Source organism: Schistocerca americana, chromosome 2, assembly GCF_021461395.2.
Source record: "Schistocerca americana isolate TAMUIC-IGC-003095 chromosome 2, iqSchAmer2.1, whole genome shotgun sequence".
Classification (NCBI taxonomy): domain Eukaryota; kingdom Metazoa; phylum Arthropoda; class Insecta; order Orthoptera; family Acrididae; genus Schistocerca; species Schistocerca americana.
Window position 1 is genome coordinate 1,095,191,117 of NC_060120.1, and position 21,606 is coordinate 1,095,212,722.

The following is a 21,606-nucleotide window of genomic DNA, read 5'->3' on the forward strand; positions in this document are numbered from 1 at the left end:
GATTCACCAGTGCCTGTAGTCATTAAAAGACATCTCCATAGGAACCAATGCAAATAGGTGGTTGAATGGAGAGACTTGTTTCCAAATCAGAGATAGAATTACGTCATCAATCTAGCGGGATTCCTCACATAGCGCAACATCTACTGTACGTGCTCGTGCTCAGTCAGTCATCATCCTCGCCCATCTATAGACCAGTGGATATATCACAGAACTGTCTTCATGGAATCGTGATAGAATGTGTTACAAATGCTGTTTGTTAGTGAGGGAAATATCCAGCAGTGGCATGAGAGAGTTGAAAATATCAGCTTAAAACCACGTTCCCTAGCCAAATCACTTTCTAAATTCGGTGAGAAATGCTATTTTGTTATGGGCTTGCACCACTGGCAATACGTACCCACCCTTCCGGTCTGTTAATACATGCCCCACGATCATTGTCTAAATTCAGTGTCACGGTATTTGTGTGTCGGAGTATCTGTGTGGAAGACGACTTCATTCGGAAGCAATGCCATAATGCCATACCTCGACTTAAGAAGCATGTGTAGTTTTTAACAGAGATCTCGCTAGCAATACTTGTGGGTGCTTGTGGAACAAAGACCGCCTTTTATGCAGGGTGACGGTAGCGTGGTCGTGGCGATCGTATTTTTAATATCCGATCGCTTATAAGATAATTACGTTTCCCTAAGACACACTGGTACCACTCACAAGAAAAACAAACGACGCATGACCATTGAGCGCGGAGTTTCTCTCAATAATGTTTATCATTCAGTTATTTCATCAGGTTACCTTCCATTCGGAAAGCGGTTGCGCTCAGTGACTATTATATTGACTTGTAAATTATAGATTGCAGCAATCAGACGTTCTTTTTAAATTTTATTATGCAGATCTAGATTTCGGCTAGAAGCTAGCCTTTCTCAATGCACTATTATTTTTGCTCAAAGTATTTAAGTCCCTGTTGATCGGGCTTCACCCACAGTTCATTGATTACTAGTATTCAATCGCATTTGTGTTTGTTCACAACAGGCTTATTCTTGTGATGAACGGTTTTTTTTAATAGTACGGTCTGTCGTAACAGTGACACTCAAATATAGAAGGAATAGTGGAATGAAGCAACGATTTGTTAAATGAGTGTTTGTGCATTATGCTTGAAGCAAGAATGTATCTGTAAATCGCAATTGTAAATGTCCTTATGTAAGATTTAAAGACCGTTGCAGCTGACACAGGATAGCAGCGTGAGTCATTACACAAGCGGGTCAGTAGTAACAGATGGTGCGTGCAAGCACTGAGCTCTTAAGAATGCGAAGGGCAATGCTCCAGTTGTATGTAAACAATTCTAACAGCTTTGATCAAAACAAAGACAATGATAACGACTGTCGTGGTAGGATATAAACAGTAGTATTGTTTACAAGCTGTCAACATCAAAACAAAAGATTACATATTGTGTATTTATATTGTAATAATGCATGGAAATATGTTAATTTAAAATTTGTATAAACTTATTAGGAAATTAATTTAAGGCACTTTGCATTGTTACATGGAACAGTACTGGATTTGTGCGTTGAGGCTGGAGATGGCAGACTGTTGTCTGTTGTTGAACTCAACACCAGTAGTCAAAGTTTGTAGTTTCACAGCAAAAGACCACATCACGGACAACAGAATTATCAATACGTAAAGTGGATTCAACTTCTGGAAAACAACAACGAATCAAAATTATAGTGGAATGGTGTGGCTCTTGAGAAATGGTAACTGAAAAATTTACACAAAATTTACTGATTTGCAAAATCGATTTTTGTATGCGAGAAAATCCCAGTTTTTTGAAATCTCAGAAGGAGGGGGATATGCAATACTCGTGGCTCTGCCGCCGTCACGCTCAGCCGCTGGACCCTCTGCTTAGGGCAGCTGAGTGGTCTGTGCGGTACGGGTACCACGAGGAAGACCGTCTAAATTGTGGGGCTTCTCCGCGGTTGGCTGCTCCATTCGGAAGTAGAGCACCAAAGTCGTAAGCTTCTGTTATTAATATTAGAAAAACTAAACAGTGAATTTACCTGCATTTCATATTAAAGCATGTCTCAATAGCAGACCATCATTCCATTATTTCAAAAGTGTTAATTACCAGCAGGATAGTAAACAGTTGCTAAACGAAAAGGTAGACGAAGCATTTCGGTGATCTTCGTATCGCACCTAACTTGGATGGCGGGCGAAGTGGTTCGGCTGTAATATCAGAGGAGGTTTGGCAGTCTCGGAGGACAGATCTTCTGTCTGCCTAAGTCGGTAGCGATTAAGAACTTAATTAGCAGTCTCTGGTTACTTGGATATTTAATTGAGAACAATTTGATAGTAATTACGCAAATGAGCAGTTCCTTGTTTTTTTTTTATTTTCTATGTAAGTGTGAAGAATGGAAGTTATTTGTGATTAATAAAGCTGAATATAATTGTACAATATAAAAAGCGAGTGGCATCCCATATAAACAAACTAATTGGAAGTTCAATTATTTGTGCAATATTAGTTCCTCGCTAAGAATTAATGAGCCTTAACGTAACGTATTGACAGCCTATGTGCCGTTTTCTGTGCAAGGGACAAGAACTATAGGAGACTGCAGTCTGGTGGACATACTTAGAAATTATGCGTTCCAGTCAGGGTGCTGGAAGCAGATAGGCACCTCGCGTGTACTGTAGTTTTAGTACAAATGAGATCAGTGGCACGTCATCTGTGGTAACCCGGAGGAGGTATGAAGATGATTACGGAAGGGATTTATCATTCACACGTAAATCCCTTCCACTACCTATATCGCTGTCTCTCTTCTACTTACCATGATACTGCTTGTGTGCACTCGAAAAAACGTCAACTTAAGTAAAAAGTCAGTAGGAGTCACTAGTGCACGAGTACAACGCAGTTTACTTCGAGCTGAGCCCGTGTCGAAAAACGTCTACATCGACATGACAAAGTTACCCATGTAAAGTACTGTGTGAGTATCCAGCTCTGGAATTTAAATGCGGCATTCTCTGCTCGTTTCGCATTGTTACTGCCGTGGTCTTATTGTCTTTGTTTTTAAGGCTTTATTAACATTTTCTTCTCGCGTACTTGATGACACTTGTGTGTGACACTGTTGAATCTATGGATATTACTTGCTGTTGTATGTTTTTCGTTCTCGGAAGTGATGAAAGTTTACAGAAACGTGAAATTATTTGCTCTTTAAATTACAGTTCATTACATATATTATAAAGGCAAAACTCGTTTCATAATTCGAAACAGTTATGCTTTAGTGTATGGCAGACAATTCTGCATTATAAGCACCACTTTGTCGGGTGTTGCATTTCACAGAAATAAGAATTAAATGACGTTAACGTATCTATTTAAACGTGGTAGACGTTGTAAGCGTTAATTTGTGGATATCTCAATATCCTCTGGTTCCAAAATTTTTTACTACAAATTTCCAAGGACCCACTTACTCGTTTTTATGTAACACCGAATATGACGTAAGCCTTCCTGTAAACAACAACCAGCAAGTGCGTTTGTTTGCCGAATTCTCCGCGTTTAAAAATATTGGCCCCACAAAAACTATAGTACGTTAAAAGCCCTTCTTGATTACGAGAGGTACTCGACGAAATTTAGTGAGTTACTGTTTTGGTAAGTCCCTCATCTCTGGTGTCGAGTAAGAACTAACACTAAATGATGCACTTCACTTTCCTGAATTGTAGATATTATAATAACTTCCAGACTGCAGAATTTGCTATAATTCACCCATTAATTAAATAACGAAATTTATACAGCCGAATTTAAAATGAGACATATTACAGTAGTTTATTCTTTTCGTTACTCAGAGAACCTACTCTAACTGTGCCACTCGCAGACTCCACAGTGGCTGCGCCCTCTCGATAAATATATCTCCCATATAGGTCAGTTCTGCAGTCTGAGGAAAAATGCTGCGTTTCTTTTATTTCGCTACGAGTGTTGACCGGCGGAAGAATTGTATTAAAAAAGTACAGTAAAACATTTAGATACAGTCGAACGAATATGTCGTAGAGTGTACTCGCCGACATCGGCGTACGTGCACGCGTCTGGAAACGCGAGGTAAATTTGTGAACGCGGAAAGGCGAGAAGAGGAGAACGGGCTAGACGCCGATGGTGTCGTTGATCCAGGAGCGCAGCGAGGCGACGTTGGTGTAGACGCCCGGGTACTGCGGGTAGTAGCAGCCGTAGCCCCAGGAGACGACGCCGTACTGCGTGCCGTTGGCGACCAGCGGCCCGCCGTAGTCGCCGTTGCAGTAGTCGAGCCCGCCGTCGGGCCCGGCCGTGCAGATCTTGTCCTCGGTGATGAGCTGGCCCTCGAACGTGGCGTTGCACGCGTCGCGGTCCAGCACGGTCGTGTTGACGGCGTGCAGCTGCACCGGGTAGCCCTGGCCCGCGTCCACGCTGCCCCAGCCCGACACCGTCACCTGGCTGCCCGCCGACGGCTCCTCCTCCGCCAGCGCCACGGGCTGTGAAAATCACGTGAGGTCATCTGGGAAGGAAGTCGGACGTGTCCTTTCAAAGGAACCATCCCGGCATTTGCCCGAAGCGATTTTGGGAAATCACAGAAAACCTTAATCTTTTGTCTTGCCCTGCAACAAGATGTATCAGACTAGGCTGATCAACTATGTGTGGATAAGTCGTTATTAGCTTCTAGGAGGCTGCCTCATATTCTATTTTTTTTAACAATATACGGAAGTTTTTATTTGAGTTGTCGGATTTCTGGCCTGTCGAATTCCTCCGTTGCTTCCGACAAAAATTTCCTTCAGCAACCCCAGGTTGACGAAATGGGAACTGATGCCAGTAGCAGTCGAGACTGCAGTAGTTTAGCAGCGATGGCTAAATGTAGCTGACAGTCGGGAATCACAGACCTGGCAGTTTCCATCGACGCTACTATCGGTATTGCATTGTCCTTTTATCGGAACGCAGCAGCAGGTTCACACGTGGTGTCTCTGCAAACGGAAACTTGCAAGTGTTGTACTACATGGACTAGACTACTTACCCCGGGTGAAGTAGCCTGCCTTAACACAGTGGAACGAGCGGTAATTGGCTCGTACTGCGTTCTAACTGAGGAAGAAGAGAGCAGACGTGACGCAGTGGGTCGGTCTGTTACTCCAGACTGTGTCTGCTGCGCTGTCCGCCACACCGGGCATCGAAGAACGGAAGATCCGGCAGATAAAAACGGCGAAGGGCATCCTCTTTGGTGGAACCAGGTGCTGACGCTGCAGAACTTCCTGACCCTCGAAAGATCAGCACCCAGCACTGCGGCTACCACTCCAGCGGCCGAGGTTCCGCAAGCGCCTCACACAAAAAGATCCGAGTCACAGGAGAAAAAACGCTCACTGACGGAGGCGCGAAGTACACGGTCCGGCAACATCCGTATCGTCAAATCTGACGTTTCCCTCGAATCTTCTTCACAGCTGATGGACATCGATGTCGGACTGAGCCTCCACCCACTGCCCGGCAGAAAGTGCTGCCCACCTGATAGATGACTCCCATCCTATAGTAGAACATGTGGAGGGCAGCGGAGTGTGCGCTGATATGAAACTTCCTGGAAGATTAAAACTGTGGGCCCGACCGAGACTCGAACTCGGGAACTGGCAGAAGCACAGCTGTGAGGACCGGACGTGAGTCGTGCTTCGGTAGCTCAGTTGGTAGAGCACTTGCCCGCGACAGGCAAAGTTCCCGAGTTCGAGTCTCGGTCGGGCACACAGTTTTAATCTGCCAGGAAGTTTCCCCTGTGCTTCTGTTTGCAGGATACCATTTTCAATTGTCTGATGCACCTCTACGATGGGGCTATGTGCTCTATCACAAGGATGACCTGGCTGGGGCGAGCGAAGAGGTCGCTTTCTTTGTCAGTGATGCGCACCACTGCCCCGGTCTCCCCTCGGCTACTGACCTGCGAGCAGTCGCCACCGGAATTCGTGTCTGCCAGACGACCAATGTTTGGTCCCTATAGGTACCTGCACGAGATGCAATAAATAGACTCTGAGGCTCCCACAGATCTTATACGGCGATTCCCTCGACCATTTCTCGTACTGGGAGGCGTAGGTGCCCGTCACGTTTTGTGGGGCTCGCCCTCTACTCGCCTTCCCGCTCCAGTTTCGGAGAACCTCACAACGTCTCAGCACAGGTATTGCCACCAGTTTTTGTGCTGCTGCGAGGTCATTCTCAGCCGTCGACCTATCCTTCTGCTCTCCAGCCCTCGTAGACTCTGCTTAGTGGCAAGTCATTGATCACCTCCATTCCAGGGATCACTTCCTACTCCGCATTCACCTATTGTATGGAGAAGTTACAGAAATAGATGGTCAGCAGGGCTAACTGGAGGCTGTTCAGCCAGCTGGCCGTGTCCAGGAGTAGGTGGGCCACATTTCACGAGTGATCCGTCGCGTCGCTGACAAATGGTTCAAATGGCTCTGAGCACTAGGCGACTTAACTTCTGAGGTCATCAGTCGCCTAGAACTTAGAACTAATTAAACCTAACTAACCTAAGGACATCACACACATCCATGCCCGAGGCAGGATTCGAACCTGCGACCGTAGCGGATGTCCCTCAGGGCAGAGTATTAAGTATTACTCACTTTGCCATAGCCATAAATAATATCACGTCTACCGCAAGGATTCCCATACACTGCTCCTTATTTGTGGACGATTTTTGATTTCTGTTGCTCCTCCAGTGTCGAAACAGCGAGCCATCACTTACAACTTAACAATGGACGCGCCAGAGGAGTGGGCTGCAAAGATGAATTTTCAGTTCTCTACAGGTAACTGTCTGTGTGTGCATTTTAATAGTTCTCGTCGTATTTTCACCAGACTTGCATATGTGGGATACCATTCTACATTTTAAAGACTAAGTGAGGTTTCTGGGTCTCATGTTTGACTCGAACTGTCATGCTTACCACACCTGATATACGTGAAAGGCAGTGAATATCTTGGTGGGCCTCAGCCACAGGTGGCGAGCAGACAGGGCCCATCTGCTGCAGTTTTATGGGGCTCTCGTGCGTTTGTGGCTGGACTACGGGAGCACGGTGTACGTATCAGCGAGGTCTCCTCACCTGAAGATTACTGACGCTACCCACCGTGAGGGAACTAGACTGGCCGCGTGTGCTTTACTGGACCAGCCCCGCACCCAGTCTCTGTGCTGAGGCTGGGGAACTTGTACTAACCATCTGGTGGTGCTACTCACCATCCGGTGGCAGCCCCACGTGTTGCATCACACATGTAAGCTCCTCACAGCTCTGAATTCAGCTACGTACTATACTGTTGCTCGTCCACCTTCGGCACACCTTTTCTCCAATCGAGAGCAAGCAATAACGCCATTTGGGACCCGCATGCAACACGCGCTAGAGTCACTTGGTGTGGGGCACCTACCATCCCAAATCCAGGATTTTAAGGCCTACCACTGTGGTTATTGCTCAGCTCCAGAGTAAATTTAGATGTGGTGTAGTACAGGAGAGATTACACTCCTGTATATGTTTTTAATACATTAGTTTACGACCACAACTCTACAGCCGTCTTTACGGATGTGTCGAAACAGGTGGGACTCCGTCGGTTGCTCTGTTATTTTCCCCGATCGTGTCGTCGAGGTCCAACTACCCAAGATTTCACGGTCCTCGATGCACAATGGTATGTGGACTTTCAGGCACTGGAGAAGATTGGACGCGAGTCAGGTGCTAAAGTACTTGTGTATTCCGATTCTGTGCGTGCCCATCTCTCGCTGCAACTGTTGCACCCAGCAGACAGAGTAGTCCACAATATTCGGGACACAGTCCTCCAACTAGAACGGTTGGCGAGAGAGGTGTCTCTCTGCTAGCTAGTAGGGCACACAGCCTAAGAGCCGTGTAGCGGTGCTGAGTCACGCTGCCACCTCGCTGCTGAGGTACAGAGGCGAGTGGCGGGCAACAAGCTGCCCTGCCTCCAGCACGGTCCGCGGCTCAGCCGAGGTCCTGCACAGCGTGTGGTGACTGTGCGCCACGTCTTACTAGTCTGTATTTTATTTTCGGACCAGAGGGCAGTGGCAGAATTGCCGACACACCTGCCCTCTATTTTAAGTGACTTTCTAAAGAATGTGTTTAGAGTTTTAAGGATTCGTGACATGTCCAACATGTTTTCAAGAATTTTAGGGCTGCCGTCTTAATGTGTTAACAGGGTGACTGGCTCAGGCATGTTCTTTGTAAGTGGTCAGCCAGTCACATTTCCCTGTGCCTTTCTTCTATGTCTTCTGTGGTTTCACTCCTGTCTGCATGCCATCTATAGCACCTTCACCCTTCCGCGTCGTATTGAGGCCTGTGAGATAAAGGGATCGTGTTGGGCAATGCGAGTGAGGTCGGAGTGAGTGACTGAGTGGAGTTTTATAGGTTTTCTTCTCATCGTGTGACAACAAGTTTGGTCATTTTACCCACAGTCGTTCCTTTTAAAATAATGTGTAAGCAGCGGGCTCATAGCCTCGGCTTGTGCGCCTGTAAGTGAACACACACACACACACACACACACACACACACACACACACACAGAGAGAGAGAGAGAGAGAGAGAGAGAGAGAGAGAGAGAGAGAGAGAGAGAAAGCACATCGAGAAATACGCCAATTATCTAATTAGAAGGTTGGAATACAGAGCGAAGTTTAACAGTCAGATTAGTTTTACGCGTTAGTGTGTATTTTCTTTTATTTCGGTTTTTTCACACTGCAAGTCATATTTTCTTTTAAGACTTCTGGAAAAGTAATGTTTTAGTGCGTTAGAAAAAGTAAAAAAGAAAGGTTTTATTTTCAAAGAAAGCGAAATATAGTTTCTACAAAGCAATAAGTTTCATCTAATAAAGTGACTCTTCAGAGACGTCTTTTAATACACGCGCGTAGTCTATCTATTTCTTATCGTAATGTAACGAATGCTATAATTGTAAAACTTCAGGAAAATGATGTTATAGTCCATTTAGAAAGAAATTCGGAAGAAGCAGCCGATAAAAATGTGAAATGAATGGGACTGTATTTCTGCCATAAAATATGTGTTGTTTAATTCGACTATTCTCAGTTAGAAGAAACATTTACTTTCCCAGGGAAGAAAACGGGTAGAACGTTGTCGGAGAGAAATGGGAATTTCAGTTTCACTCTCGAAAGTAGCAAAGTATTTCACCTAGGACACGAAATTATACGGAAGCCACCAGAGCCAGGCCGGTGAAAGCGATTACGAAGAACAGATGACGGGATCGAGGGAAGGGAGCAGCCGTTACGGACAAAGAAAAAAGAAAGAAAGAAAGTCGGCAGAGCATTTGCCCCTCGAAAGGCAAAGGTTCCTGCCAGTTCGAGACCCAGTGCAGTGTAGGGTTTTAATCTCCGCTGCGGAGTGGAAACCGTGTCCGGAAGCGCTGTCTGCTTTTATAAGACGAGTTAACTTTGAGTATTTGTGAACGTAGTACCTGAACGTTGTCGTCGAACCAGATGGCTTCCGAGACCTCGAAGAAGCCGATGTCTTTGTCGGAGATGGCGTTGTCGAAGTCCTCGTGCCAGAGCAGCCGGCTGGCGTTGTAGGTGTCTCCGCCGCTGCCGCGCGTCGACGTGCCGACGCGCAGCAGGTAGTACACGGGATTGCCGCCCACCACGCACCACGCGTTCGTCATGACCCAGCCGGCGCTGACGACGGAGCCGCCGCAGCGGTGCGCGCCCACGTACTCCACAGACACCTGCCACGGGAACTCGGAGATGTCGACCGGCTCACCGGCCAGCACGCGGCTCCCGCCGCCCCCGCCCGCCCCCGCGGCCGGCAGCCACAGCCAGCAGCAGCACAGCAGCGCGCACCACGGCCCCCGCATCTCTGCCGCGCTCCGCCGCCGCCTCCGCCTCTCCACACTTATCGGCCGCCTCCGCCTCTCCACACTTATCAGTCGCTTCCAGTCCAAACAACATACCGAGAGGTAGATTTCCACGAGCTGGGCAAACCCCACCTGAAAACGGCAATTAAATTAGCCACTCTAGCTATTATCGCAATCAATAACGCTTGGAGCAATATCTCGAATGAGGCAAAGCCGTCCACAGTCGGTGTGGTTCTCTGTTCCTGCGTCTGTGTCTCTACTTTTGCTAGAAAAAGGACCAGTGCTGAAAGCTAGTCCGAGTGCTGCTCTCTGTTTACGCGTATCTGTGCTCCACGAATCGATCCGCTACGCTCGAGTGGTTGCCTTTCGCTTATTTAGCGTATTATTACAGTGTATCGAAGTACTAAAATTCTGGATAAACGTATTCCGTGCTGTAAATTAAAGAACAGCTCACCCGTATCTCTACACTAAGGAGCAGAGATCTGCGACACTTTTCTGCGCAATCAATTCGCCGTCAGTGTTTCCCTCGTGTGAATGAGGGTTAGCCCCAAATCCCTATTAGTACTGCAGATGCGAAAGTAACTCTGTTACGCTTCGCGACTAACCCGCTGAAACGATTTGCCAACGTTATCTCTACCGAGGGCGGCTTCTGAGGTAGTGCCGCTGTTTTGTGGCACCAGAAATACAGAGAAATCTGTACGAATTGTAGAACTATAGAAGCACGATCTGCCATGTACCGATCGTGTTAGAATACATCGGGGTGCAAACTTCTTGTAACCCAGTTCCATTACCTTTCTGCAAGTTAATGCCAAAGCATTCCTAAACTCAAATTAATGCTTAATTAAATCGAAAAAGAAATGATAAATCTAATTATCGCTATAAATAGTTATATACAATTTGAATATAATTATGCCCTTAGATTTTGAAACTAAGAGGCATTATTTCTGTATTGGTATGATTCACAACAGCAGAGCTATAGGAACACAACAAGGAAACTAACGTATTCACCACCTGTTGAGCATCTATTTTTCAAACAACGGTGTAGTATTTCTGTTTACACTTGTTACGATCGTCTAATACAGTTCTGTACAAACATGTTGTAGTTATTGTTAGGCCAGGTAATTGACCGTATATATCTGTGTGCACACTGTTATCTGTAAGGGAAAATTTCAGTTGACCGTGAAAATAGCAAACGTGAACAAAGTAAATGAGTTATTAAAAACGCCATTTATCGACACGACTCTCAGTGAAAAAATTCAGATCAAAACACTAGGTAGGCCACTCCCGAATCCGAATCTGCAGCAGCAAACAAAAAATCGGGGCCATAAGTTCAATCCAGAAATTTACCAAAGAACGAATGGATTTGTGACTGTGAAGAAAGGAACGCTGTTTTTTGTTTTCCTTGTCTGTTATTTGGGGGCGATGTTCATTGGGGTAAGACCGAAATAACTGATATTGGGCATAAGAACGGTACATGAAATGTCAAAGCGACACATGAATAATATGCTTAGTCTTTCATTCCTAGCCTAAACCAACATTCAGCAGAAATTAGATTCGCAATATAGACAAACAACGAACAGCCACAACAAACGTGGTGAAAAAATAGCTATAAATTGAATTTAATTGAAAACTGTATTCCGTTCTGTGGTGCTTTGGAACTGGCTCTCAGGGGCCACGATGAATCTGATGCCTCTCAAAAGAAGGGGGTTTTCCGTGAGCTAATTCACTTCAGTGCGGGACAGGATAAAGATCTTCACGTTCATCTCAGCCAAGCATCAATGTTCAAAGGCATTTCTAAGACTGTTCAGAAAGAACTACCGCAATGCGTGTTGGAAGTATACCATGATGAAATTCGTAAAGAGATAAAACGTGCCGATTATGTTGCAATCATCGCGGATGAAACCACAGATGCGACTTGACAATTTCAGATGGTTATTGTGGTGGTGGTGGTTAGTGTTTAACGTCCCGTCGACAACGAGGTCATTAGAGACGGAGCGCAAGCTCGGGTTAGGGAAGGATTGGGAAGGAAATCGGCCGTGCCCTTTCAAAGGAACCATCCCGGCATTTGCCTGAAACGATTTAGGGAAATCACGGAAAACCTAAATCAGGATGGCCGGAGACGGGATTGAACCGTCCTCCTCCCGAATGCGAGTCCAGTGTGCTAACCACTGCGACACCTCGCTCGGTAGATGGTTATTGTTTTACGTTATATTGTTGAGGGAAACCTGTTGAAAGATTTTGGAACTTTGTTAATCCATGAAGTCAGAATGTTCATACTATAGCTGAGAGTATTCTGAAAGAAAATTAACCATTAATTGGCAATGACCGAGCAAAACTAGTAGCTCAGAGTTACGACGGAGCAGACGTTACGAGTGGCAAGTCGAATGGGAATCAGAAACTAATTAAAGACAAATACCCAAATGAAAGCTGCATTCATTGTTATGTGCATCAGTTCAACCTTATTATATCCACTGCAGCCTCTGTTAATCGTAAAGCTCACATATTTTTTGCACATCTTTCAGGTATTTCTTCGTTCTTTCTTTACTCGCCACAAACATCCATAGTGTTGCATAGCGTTATTCACGAGACGAAATTACCATTCTGAAGTGGTAAAAGATGTTTTTGAAAATGGGGAAGATTCTATTGCTATTATGGAAGTCACTGAAACAAGAGAAAGCATAAAACTATCTTCTACTATTGAAAAAGCTGATTCATACAAACAAAGACTGCAAGAATTCATTTTCTGGCTATCATTATTCTAAAAGATAATTCCTCATGCAGACGTACTTTTTAATCAGCTTAAGAAGAAAATAACCGGACCGACGAAAGCAAAACAAGACATCCAAAACTTTGAAGTGTTAATGCAAAACATCAGAGATGACATTGACTCGATTCTTAAGTACATTAGTTTCGAAAACGACGAAACGATGCCTGGTAAGAAGCCACGGATCTTTGATGGGTATAGAAAAAAGAGCTGCTTTGGAAGTGTAGGATGCCATCCTTTCTGAAATAAAATTACTGGACACCTCATTGCAGCCAACTTATTTGATGTAAATCAGTTTGACAAATACACCACAAATTTTCCACACAAACGGCTTGAAATTACAGACACATACACATTAGAGGAAAAAAGAAATTAGAAGGGTGAGCTTCAAGTGTTCTACGTTAGCTTGAGTTGAGAGCAGTTTCTGGCACAGTTCCGTTTCTTTCGCTGCTTCTAGAGGATGAACTTTGTGAGAGATTCGACGAGACTGTTAAAAGTTTTTAATCTGCTAATAATGACGCCTATATCGACTTTAGAAGCCGGCCGCTGTGGCCGAGCGGTTCTAGGCGCTTGAGTCCGGAACCACGCGGCTGCTACGGTCGCAGGTTCGAATCCTGCCTCGGGCACGGATGTGTGTGAGGTCCTTAGGATAGTTAGGTTTAACTAGTTCTAAGTCTAGGGGACTGATGACCTCAGATGTTAAGTCCCATAGTGCTTAGAGCCATGAGACCATGAGACCGTTAGAAGCTGAGCGATGCTTTTCGATGCGCACGAGAAATAAAACGTTCCTGCGAAACATCATGAAAGAAGAACGACTGCATGCCTTAGGGATGCTATCCTGTGAGGGATGCTATCCTTGCCAACAAGGAATGGATGTCCAATATCGTTGCTACTAAATATTTTGAAACTGTGTTCCCAAAGTCATGGAGTTGCTGACTGAGCACAGTGCCTTTAGTTTTATATGTCAGTAGTTTCATTAAATTTGCTACGCAAAATCCAGATTACAAGTTCGGATAATTTATAAATGCTCTATTATTTCCGCTACTGGCGCTTATGTTGTAGCGGACACTTCACTGGCAGTCGTGGGGAGGGGAGGGGAGCGGAGTGGGGGGACAAGCCACGCCTCCCTCTCACACGGCTGCCAGCCTACGCCCTCGTTCTGCGCTCCTGGGAAGGCAGCACCGACGTAATAGTGGACATATGGAGCGCTGATTCCACCTGGTGTTGTGAGAGACGTATTCGAACCCTGTGACACAGCAAGATTCCTCTCTGCACTCATTTCAAAATAAGAAAAGGAAACAACCAGCAAGCACAACTCTAAGCAATGCGGAGCACATAAATTATTCGGTAACGGGTGGGGCGCAGTTGTCAGCTGAGTTTGGCAGTGTCTTTAACGTGGTAGTTCAGGCCCGATCTCCAATCTTAAGCAACCGTACATCAGAACACCTCCTACTTACGTCTGCCATGTAAAAGTGACCGCACATACCCTGTGAGCAGTGAAGAATTGTGCTGTCGATATGTGTGCGCTCACGTGCGTATGTGTGTGCGAAGAGATTTTTGGAGTTAGTGTTACGTTTTATATCTCATGCAGACATGGGAAAACGATAGCTAAAGCAACCTCACTCCCTCCCTCTCATATACAAACGGTTGCTATCATGTTCTTCAGGAATATATCAAACTTTCACTGTACACAAGGGTGCTGTTGTAATAAGAGTTTATTTGTTTCCCTATACGTTTTGTTTGGTACAATATGAAATATCATTACAGGAAAATTAAAGAGACCTTTGGAGAAAAGAGAACCACTTGCATGAATATCAAGAGCTCAGATGGAAACCCAGTTCTAAGCAAAGAAGGGAAAGCAGAAAGGTGGAAGGAGTATATAGAGGGTCTATACAGTGGCGATGTTCTTGAGGACAATATTATGGAAATGGAAGAGCATGTAGATGAAGATACAATGGGAGATACGATACTGCGTGAAGAGTTTGACAGAGCACTGAAAGACCTGAGTCGAAACAAGGCTCCGGGAGAAGACAACATTCCATTAGAACTACTGACAGCCTTGGGAGAGCCAGTCCTGACAAAACTCTACTATCTGAGGAGCAAGATGTATGAGACAGGCGAAATTCCCTCAGACTTCAAGAAGAGTATAATAATTCCAATCCCAAAGAAAGCAGGTGTGGACAGATGTGAAAATTACCGAACTATCAGTTTAATAAGTCACAGCTGCAATATACTAACGCGAATTCTTTACAGACGAATGGAAAAACTGGTAGAAGCCGACCTCGGGGAAGATCAGTTTGGATTCCGTAGAAATGTTGGAACACGTGAGGCAATACTGACCCTACTACTTATCTTAGAAGAAAGATTAAGGAAAGGCAAACCTACGTTTCTAGCATTTGTAGACTTAGAGAAAGCTTTTGACAACGTTGACTGCAATACTGTCTTTCAAATTCTGAAGGTGGCAGGGGTAAAATACAGGGAGCGAAAGGCTATTTACAATTTGTACAGAAACCAGATGGCAGTTATATGAGTCGAGGGACATGAAAGGGAAGGGAGTGAGACAGGGTTGTAGCCTCTCCCCGAGCTATTCAATCTGTATATTGATCAAGTAGTAAAGGAAACGAAAGAAAAGTTCGGAGTAGGTATTAAAATCCATGGAGAAGAAATAAAAACTTTGAGGTTCACCGATGACATTGTAATTCTAGCAGAGACAGCAAAGGACTTGGAAGAGCAGTTGAACGGAATGGACAGTGTCTTGAAAGGAGGATATAAGATGAACATCAACAAAAGCAAAGCGAGGATAATGGAATGTAGTCGAATTAAGTCGGGTGATGCTGCGGGAATTAGAAATGAGACACTTAAAGTAGTAAAGGAGTTTTGCTATTTGGGGAGCAAAATAACTGACGATGGTCGAAGTAGGGAGCATATAAAATGCAGACTGGCAATGGCAAGGAAAGCGTTTCTGAAGAAGAGAAATTTGTTAACATCGAGTATTGATTTAAGTGTCAGCGAGTCGTTTCTGAAAGTACATTGGAACGCCTCAGCGGCTGCCACTCGTCTCTAGCAAATAAACTCACACCGCGAGTCATCCCCAGATCTCTTAGTCCAAACTTAACGAGTAGCTACTAAACACTCAGTAGATAACAGCGTAAATTCTACTTGGTTAGCAAACGTTCTGTGCTCTAGTCCAGACCGGCGCGCCCCACAGGCCGCTACTACGGCGGAAATGGCGCTCGCTTGCCGCAATTGAATTACGTCGTCTAAAACGTCTACTCTTCGGAAAAGTAGCTTACTCCCTGACTTTTGATCTGTATCTTACTTGTATCGATGTTGATATGTGATACATAACATCCAACGGGCCTCGGAAGCCCCAACGGTACCGACCGACCGTCACGTAATCCTCATACGACAGGTGTCACTGGACGCGGATACGAGGGACACGTGGTCAGCACACCGCTCTCTCGGCCATTGTCAGGCTTCGTGACCGGAGCCACTACTTCTGGTGCACGTGCCACGGAAGACGAATATGTGGCGCACTGCCTCATATCGCCCTCGACTTTTAATTTAAAACTGTCGCCGGTCGAGCTTTCACTGAGATAGGTGGTGGAACCCTACCGAAGGAGTTCTGTCGACACAGTTTTGTAAGCAGAGGAAAACAAAAAGTAAAACCGATAGAAAGTAAACCACACAGAGAGAGTATCTGTTGTGGCTACAACACTTCTGAGTCTTACAACTCCCCTTTCTCGATGTGGGGCCTGGAATCAGTAATATCTGAAACTCGTGATACTGTACCCGGTACTGCATGCTTTGACATTTGCCAGCAGAGTCGAAGGCAGACAGGCAGGTTTCGCAACTAGTGGCGGGAGGATGTTACGAAACCTCTCCTCGAGCCGAGAAAGGACCACACAAGTCCGAGAGTGGTTACCGGAGCGCCGCCTTAACGAGCCGTGTAGGGAAGACCGTGGAGCGAACTGTCAGCCGTCAGGCCGCCGTCGGGCCCCGTTGTTAGAGAGAAGGCAGCTCCTCAGCCGCTCTCGTTGTGGATTGCGGAGATTTCGGTCCAGTGCCGACAACGTCAGCCTACTGGAGGCAGGCTTCCTCCGTCAACGTCGCTGACTCGAAACATTCTTTGACAGCAGTAGAGTGTGCGGCCACGACTCGGAGACACAGTACTGCTGGGCAGCTCGAGGCCAGCTGCCACTCCTCCATCGTGTCGTGTGGTGAGGCGGTGTCGCATCGCCGTGAGCGGGGGAGCGCGGCGCAGCTCAGGGCTGTGAGGAGCCTGCTCGTCCTCCTCCACTGCGCCAGTTGCAGCTCGCAGCGTGCAACTTAGGGGAGCCGACTTCACACACGGGTTTTCGATTTTCTACAGATAATTGTCTGTATGTGTTCGTTTTAATCGTTCTCGTCGTATTTTTAATTTACTTGACTTCCGTATGACGGTCAGCATTCTACATTTCAAAGATTCGTGAGGTTTCTGACTGTCATTTTTGACTCCAAACTGTGACGGCTACCACTCGTGAGAGACCTGAAAGCCGTATCCAGAAGGCAGTGAATATCTTGATGTGCCTCAGCCACAGGTGGGGAACAGACAGGGCCCATCTGCTCCAGTTTTATAGGGCTCTCGTGCGTTTGTGGCTAGACTACGGGTGCACGGTGTACTTCTTACTTGAAGATTACTGACGCTACCCACCGTGAGGGGACTAGGGCGGCGGTGACCTCGGCGCTGAGCGTCCGTAATCTGCAGACACGCGGGCGCCCCTGGGGGCTGCGGTGCGCTGTGGTGTGGTGTGGTGTGTGGCGTGGAGTGACTACACGGCGCGCTCTGGGCAGGCGGGCTGCGCTGGTTACATTCCGCAGGACGCAAGTTTCCTGTTTCCCGCGAGTCTCCATTGAAATGATTCAAACCCGGTTGTATGGCCTCACAAACCAATCTGTCGCGAAATGTGGGATACGACGAGATCTTTTTTCTAACACGTTCTCGAAAGTCTGATACTCCTCAAACAGCAAAACATCGAAAATGACTGACGACGGTTTCCTGTGTGAAATAAACAGTGCAGCCCTTCCAAAAATTTCACAGCTCTGTCTTACAACGCAGGTTACACGATCAGATGTTAAGCAGAATTCACAAAAACCATGAACGTCAAGTTAGAGAAAAGAAAGTGCACGTGTCATTAATTCGCTATCAATTACCAGAAATAACTCCAGTACGGTGTTTTGTGTCTCGTCCAGTCACACCGAGAGTGTAAAATGAATGAATAGCAAACTGTGATTAATGATTTTCATTGCACATCAGAAGATCTAAATAGATCGTATCCTGACCACGTGTTCGCCAAATCTCCGAAATATTCTGCATGCGAAAAGTTAGCGTAACCCACATAACTAATTGTGAACCGGCCACGTCTTTAAGCTCAAAGTTATAAATCCAATATGCACAACTTTAGTGGCGCTAGCTGCAGATCCTAAAATGGGGATTTGCCCAAAATAAATACTTTGGAAGTTGTCTGGCAGAACATTCATCGAGCATAACAATTTATTTACTAAAGATACACGTAATATGAAAAGCTCATGAAAGACTGGAACAGTTAAGTTTCAATATGAATATACAGGATTTAAGGCTTTGTACTATTTATGACATCATAAATAATACATCAAATCAAATAGCAACTCAAATAGTTTTGTCTGCATACCTGTGCGCAAACTGAATAGTGTGGAACGACCGAAAACGAGTGAAGAAAGCACTGAACGAGTGACTCTTTCACGTGTATGGCCCCGAGGAATCAGTTCGGATGGCTAGTCGTGAATTGGCACGACCACTGATGTCTTAGGAACAGACACTTACAACGCTTGCAGTCGTTACAATATCTAAAGCCGATAGTGTTGAGGCGTAGCGTAAAGTGAAGCACCGGCACGCCTGTCGGGAACGACAGTAAAGAGAAGAGAAGGCTGTGAGAAGAAGTCAGCCAGGCCTCCCTCCCCTGTGTGGAAAGTGACGCCGCAGTTGAGTAGCAGCTTCAACATCAACGTCGACGCTACACACTTGGCTCGTACTGCCCGTGTAGCACAGACTTGGGATTGTCCATACTGGAGAGCATTGAATATTTCGTATGTCGCCCCTTGCTTGCGACACATCTGTGTAATTGCCACTCTTAAGTATTGCAATTTTCTTTTTGCAATAAAACTCACTAATACGACTTGTTCGATTGTCTGTCTACCCAACCGAGTACGCAGGCTTCCTAGACACTACGTACAGACCACACTGTACGTGCCAGCTTTACAAACGAGATATTGCTGGATTCCGATGAAGATTTTCTGGGTGGTATCGTTTTCAGCGATGAATCGACATTTCAAATAGCAAAGAACTGGTTGAGTGCGAGGTCGTAAGTTCAATCTTTATCAAGACTTATTTGAAAGTGTTGTGTTAACAATTATGCCAGAAAAATGGTAGGTGCCAGTGGCTCCCCATGTGCGTGAGGAGTGCGCCACAAGTGCGGACATGAGCCTCCTACGGGATATATGTATGTATTACACTTCACAAAGTGGACATCTCCGACATTCGAGAAACTACTGACTTGCACCGGTAACACCGAATGAAAAACTGTGTGCCACACTGATGGCAAAGGTTCGCATCATCAAGATCGAAGGCTCGGGAGTTAGGAACGTGCTAGACGTTCAGCTGTGTGTCCACTCTTAAAGAATGCTTATAGAGGCATGTTGGTGTAACGGGGTGACGAGGACTGTTGGAATGTGGTGGCACGCAGCCGTATGCGTGTCAGTGCGTCGTGGAGCTTATCGTCAAAGTGGTTATCCATTAAGGCGTAGCTGCAGTTAGTGCGGTAATGTGTTTTATAGGCGCAGAAAAAAAATCCAGAGGCTGAATTTGTCCAGTTGGTCCGTGTGGTACGAATTGCAATGTCACACACATTCCATGAGGGATAGTTTGCTTTAAAGGAGTACGATTTTTACACGCAAAGCAGGAATCGAGCAAAAGCAAGGTATTTTGACCAGCTGTTGGCGAAAAATAGTGCTCATAGCAGAATTGTAGTTCTCTTAAATTTTCAAACTCTTGCTTGCTGTGATGTAAATATTCCTTACTGCCCTTGTAAGAACACGCACACTAGAAAGAATGGTTGGGGCTGCAGCACCTCCAAAGTTTCTCAGCACAACAGATAAATTTACAGCCATCTTGCCGTCCAGGTCAACAGTCGGCATAGTTGTACGCGAATGCATTAAGGCATTGACATTAGTTGATCTTGATACAACACTCTCGGTACCTCCAATTTCCTAGGTTTCTTTCATATGTGTTTCCTCTTCAAATCCCGATTGGTCGTACTTGAAAACAAATTCCTTACTGAACGATCAATAAGTTGTAAGTTAGCTGGTGTCATGGTCACTATGTGTAAGTTGCGGAAAAAAATTGACGTTATGTGTAAGTTTCGTGAAGCTCACTTTGAATACGAAAATGCTATTTGGCATTGAAATCAACGTAAAAGATTGGGTGGCGACCAACTCTAGCCACACGACAAATAAAGCGTTCGGCTGAATCGGAAAATTGATTAATTTAATCATTAGAAAAAAAAGACTCATAAGAGAACATTCATCGTACTATCACTCGTAAAGAATGGAATGTAATTACTGGTTTGGTCCAGCCGATGTTCACGCGAATCAAATGTTAAAATAAAGTAAATAATGCGTGAACACTGTGCATAAGAGCAGTCTGCAGCAGCACTCCTCAAAACAACATCTATTCTAAAGAATTCGTTTTAAATAAAAAGCGAATAATTATTGGACCTGTGCGCATGGAAACGCTATGGATGGGCTAACAAGGAAACTACGAGGTAAATGGCGTAGGTAATAGAGACGTAACATCGGTACACAGGATAAGATTGGTGCCAAAATTATTTATTCCTTAAAACACTGATGTGATGCATCTACACAACTGCTGTTGCCTGGTAACTAACAAGGGAACCTCCCCATCGCACCCTCCTCAGATTTAGTTATAAGTTGGCACAGTAGATAGGCCTTGAGAAACTGAACACAGATCAATCGAGAAAACAGGAAGAAGTTGTGTGGAACTATGAAAAAATAAGCAAAATATACAAAGTGAGTAGTCCACGCGCAAGATAGGCAACATCAAGGCTATTGTGAGCTGAGTAGCGCCGTGGTCCCGTGGTTAGCGTGAGCAGCTGCGGAACGAGAGGTCCTTGGTTCAAGTCTTCCCTCAAATGAAAAGTTTACTTTCTTTATTTTCGCAAAGTTACGATCTGTCCGTTCGTTCATTGACGTCTCTCCTCACTGTAATAAGTTTAGTGTCTGTGTTTTGCGACCGCACCGCAAAACCGTGCGATTAGTAGACGAAAGGACGTGCCTCTCCAATGGGAACCGAAAACATTTGATCATAGGTCAACCGATTTCTCCACAGGAAAACACGTCTGATATATTCTATACGTCACTGGTGACGGCATGTGCGTCACATGACAGGAATATGTTGTCGACCCACCTAACTTGTACACTTGGGTGAAAAGATTCTTCTACCTTGTCCGATTTAGGTTTTCTTGTGGATGTCATAATTACTCCCAAAAAAGTGATGAAAACATAAGAGTTTGTCACATAAACTGCAACAAATGAATGCAACAGTTTCACAGTCGCACAGTTATCCCTGTGCTCTGTCAAAACATATGTTTTTAACGTTTTCAAATTTTTCCGTGTGTAGACCGTCAAATCCTGCGTATGTCCAAGCTAATCTGAACATGTCCTGGAATTTTGGAGAGCGAAGTTGATTATGTGTGAGAGCCTGAATTTTGGTAATTGTCTGAAAATAAAGAAAGTAAACTTTTCACTCGAGGGAGGACTTGAACCAAGGACCTGTGGTTCCGCAGTTCCTCACGCTAACCACGGGACCACAGCGCTCCTGAGCTCATATTCTCCTTGATATTGCGTATCTTGCGCATGGACTACTCAGTTTGTGTATTTTGCTTATTTTTTTCATAGTTCCACACAACTTCTTCCTGTTTCCTCGATTGATCTGTGT

General features: G+C 45.3%; 1 protein-coding gene across 1 annotated transcript; it reads right to left on the reverse strand.

Moving 5' to 3' along the window:
- Positions 1–1,428: 1,428 nt before the first annotated feature.
- Positions 1,429–16,812, reverse strand: LOC124594691 (trypsin-7-like). Its single transcript, XM_047133056.1, has 3 exons — positions 16,749–16,812; positions 9,419–9,792; positions 1,429–4,476 (listed from the first exon to the last, which is right to left on the reverse strand). The coding sequence occupies exons 1-3, from the start codon at positions 16,810–16,812 to the stop codon at positions 4,111–4,113; spliced, it is 804 nt and encodes a 267-aa protein (XP_046989012.1). The 3' UTR covers positions 1,429–4,110.
- Positions 16,813–21,606: the final 4,794 nt, after the last annotated feature.

What these genes read in the sequence shown, in the direction of transcription:
- LOC124594691 (XM_047133056.1), bottom strand. Translation starts at nt 16,812, where the DNA reads ATGCGACACCGCCTCACCACACGACACGATGGAGGAGTGGCAGCTGGC. An exon ending in TGGCCTCGAGCTGCCCAGCA is followed by an intron (nt 9,793 to 16,748) that starts GTACTGTGTCTC and finishes GGCCGTGGTGCG; the next exon opens with CGCTGCTGTGCTGCTGCTGG. An exon ending in GGTTCGACGACAACGTTCAG is followed by an intron (nt 4,477 to 9,418) that starts GTACTACGTTCA and finishes TGATTTTCACAG; the next exon opens with CCCGTGGCGCTGGCGGAGGA.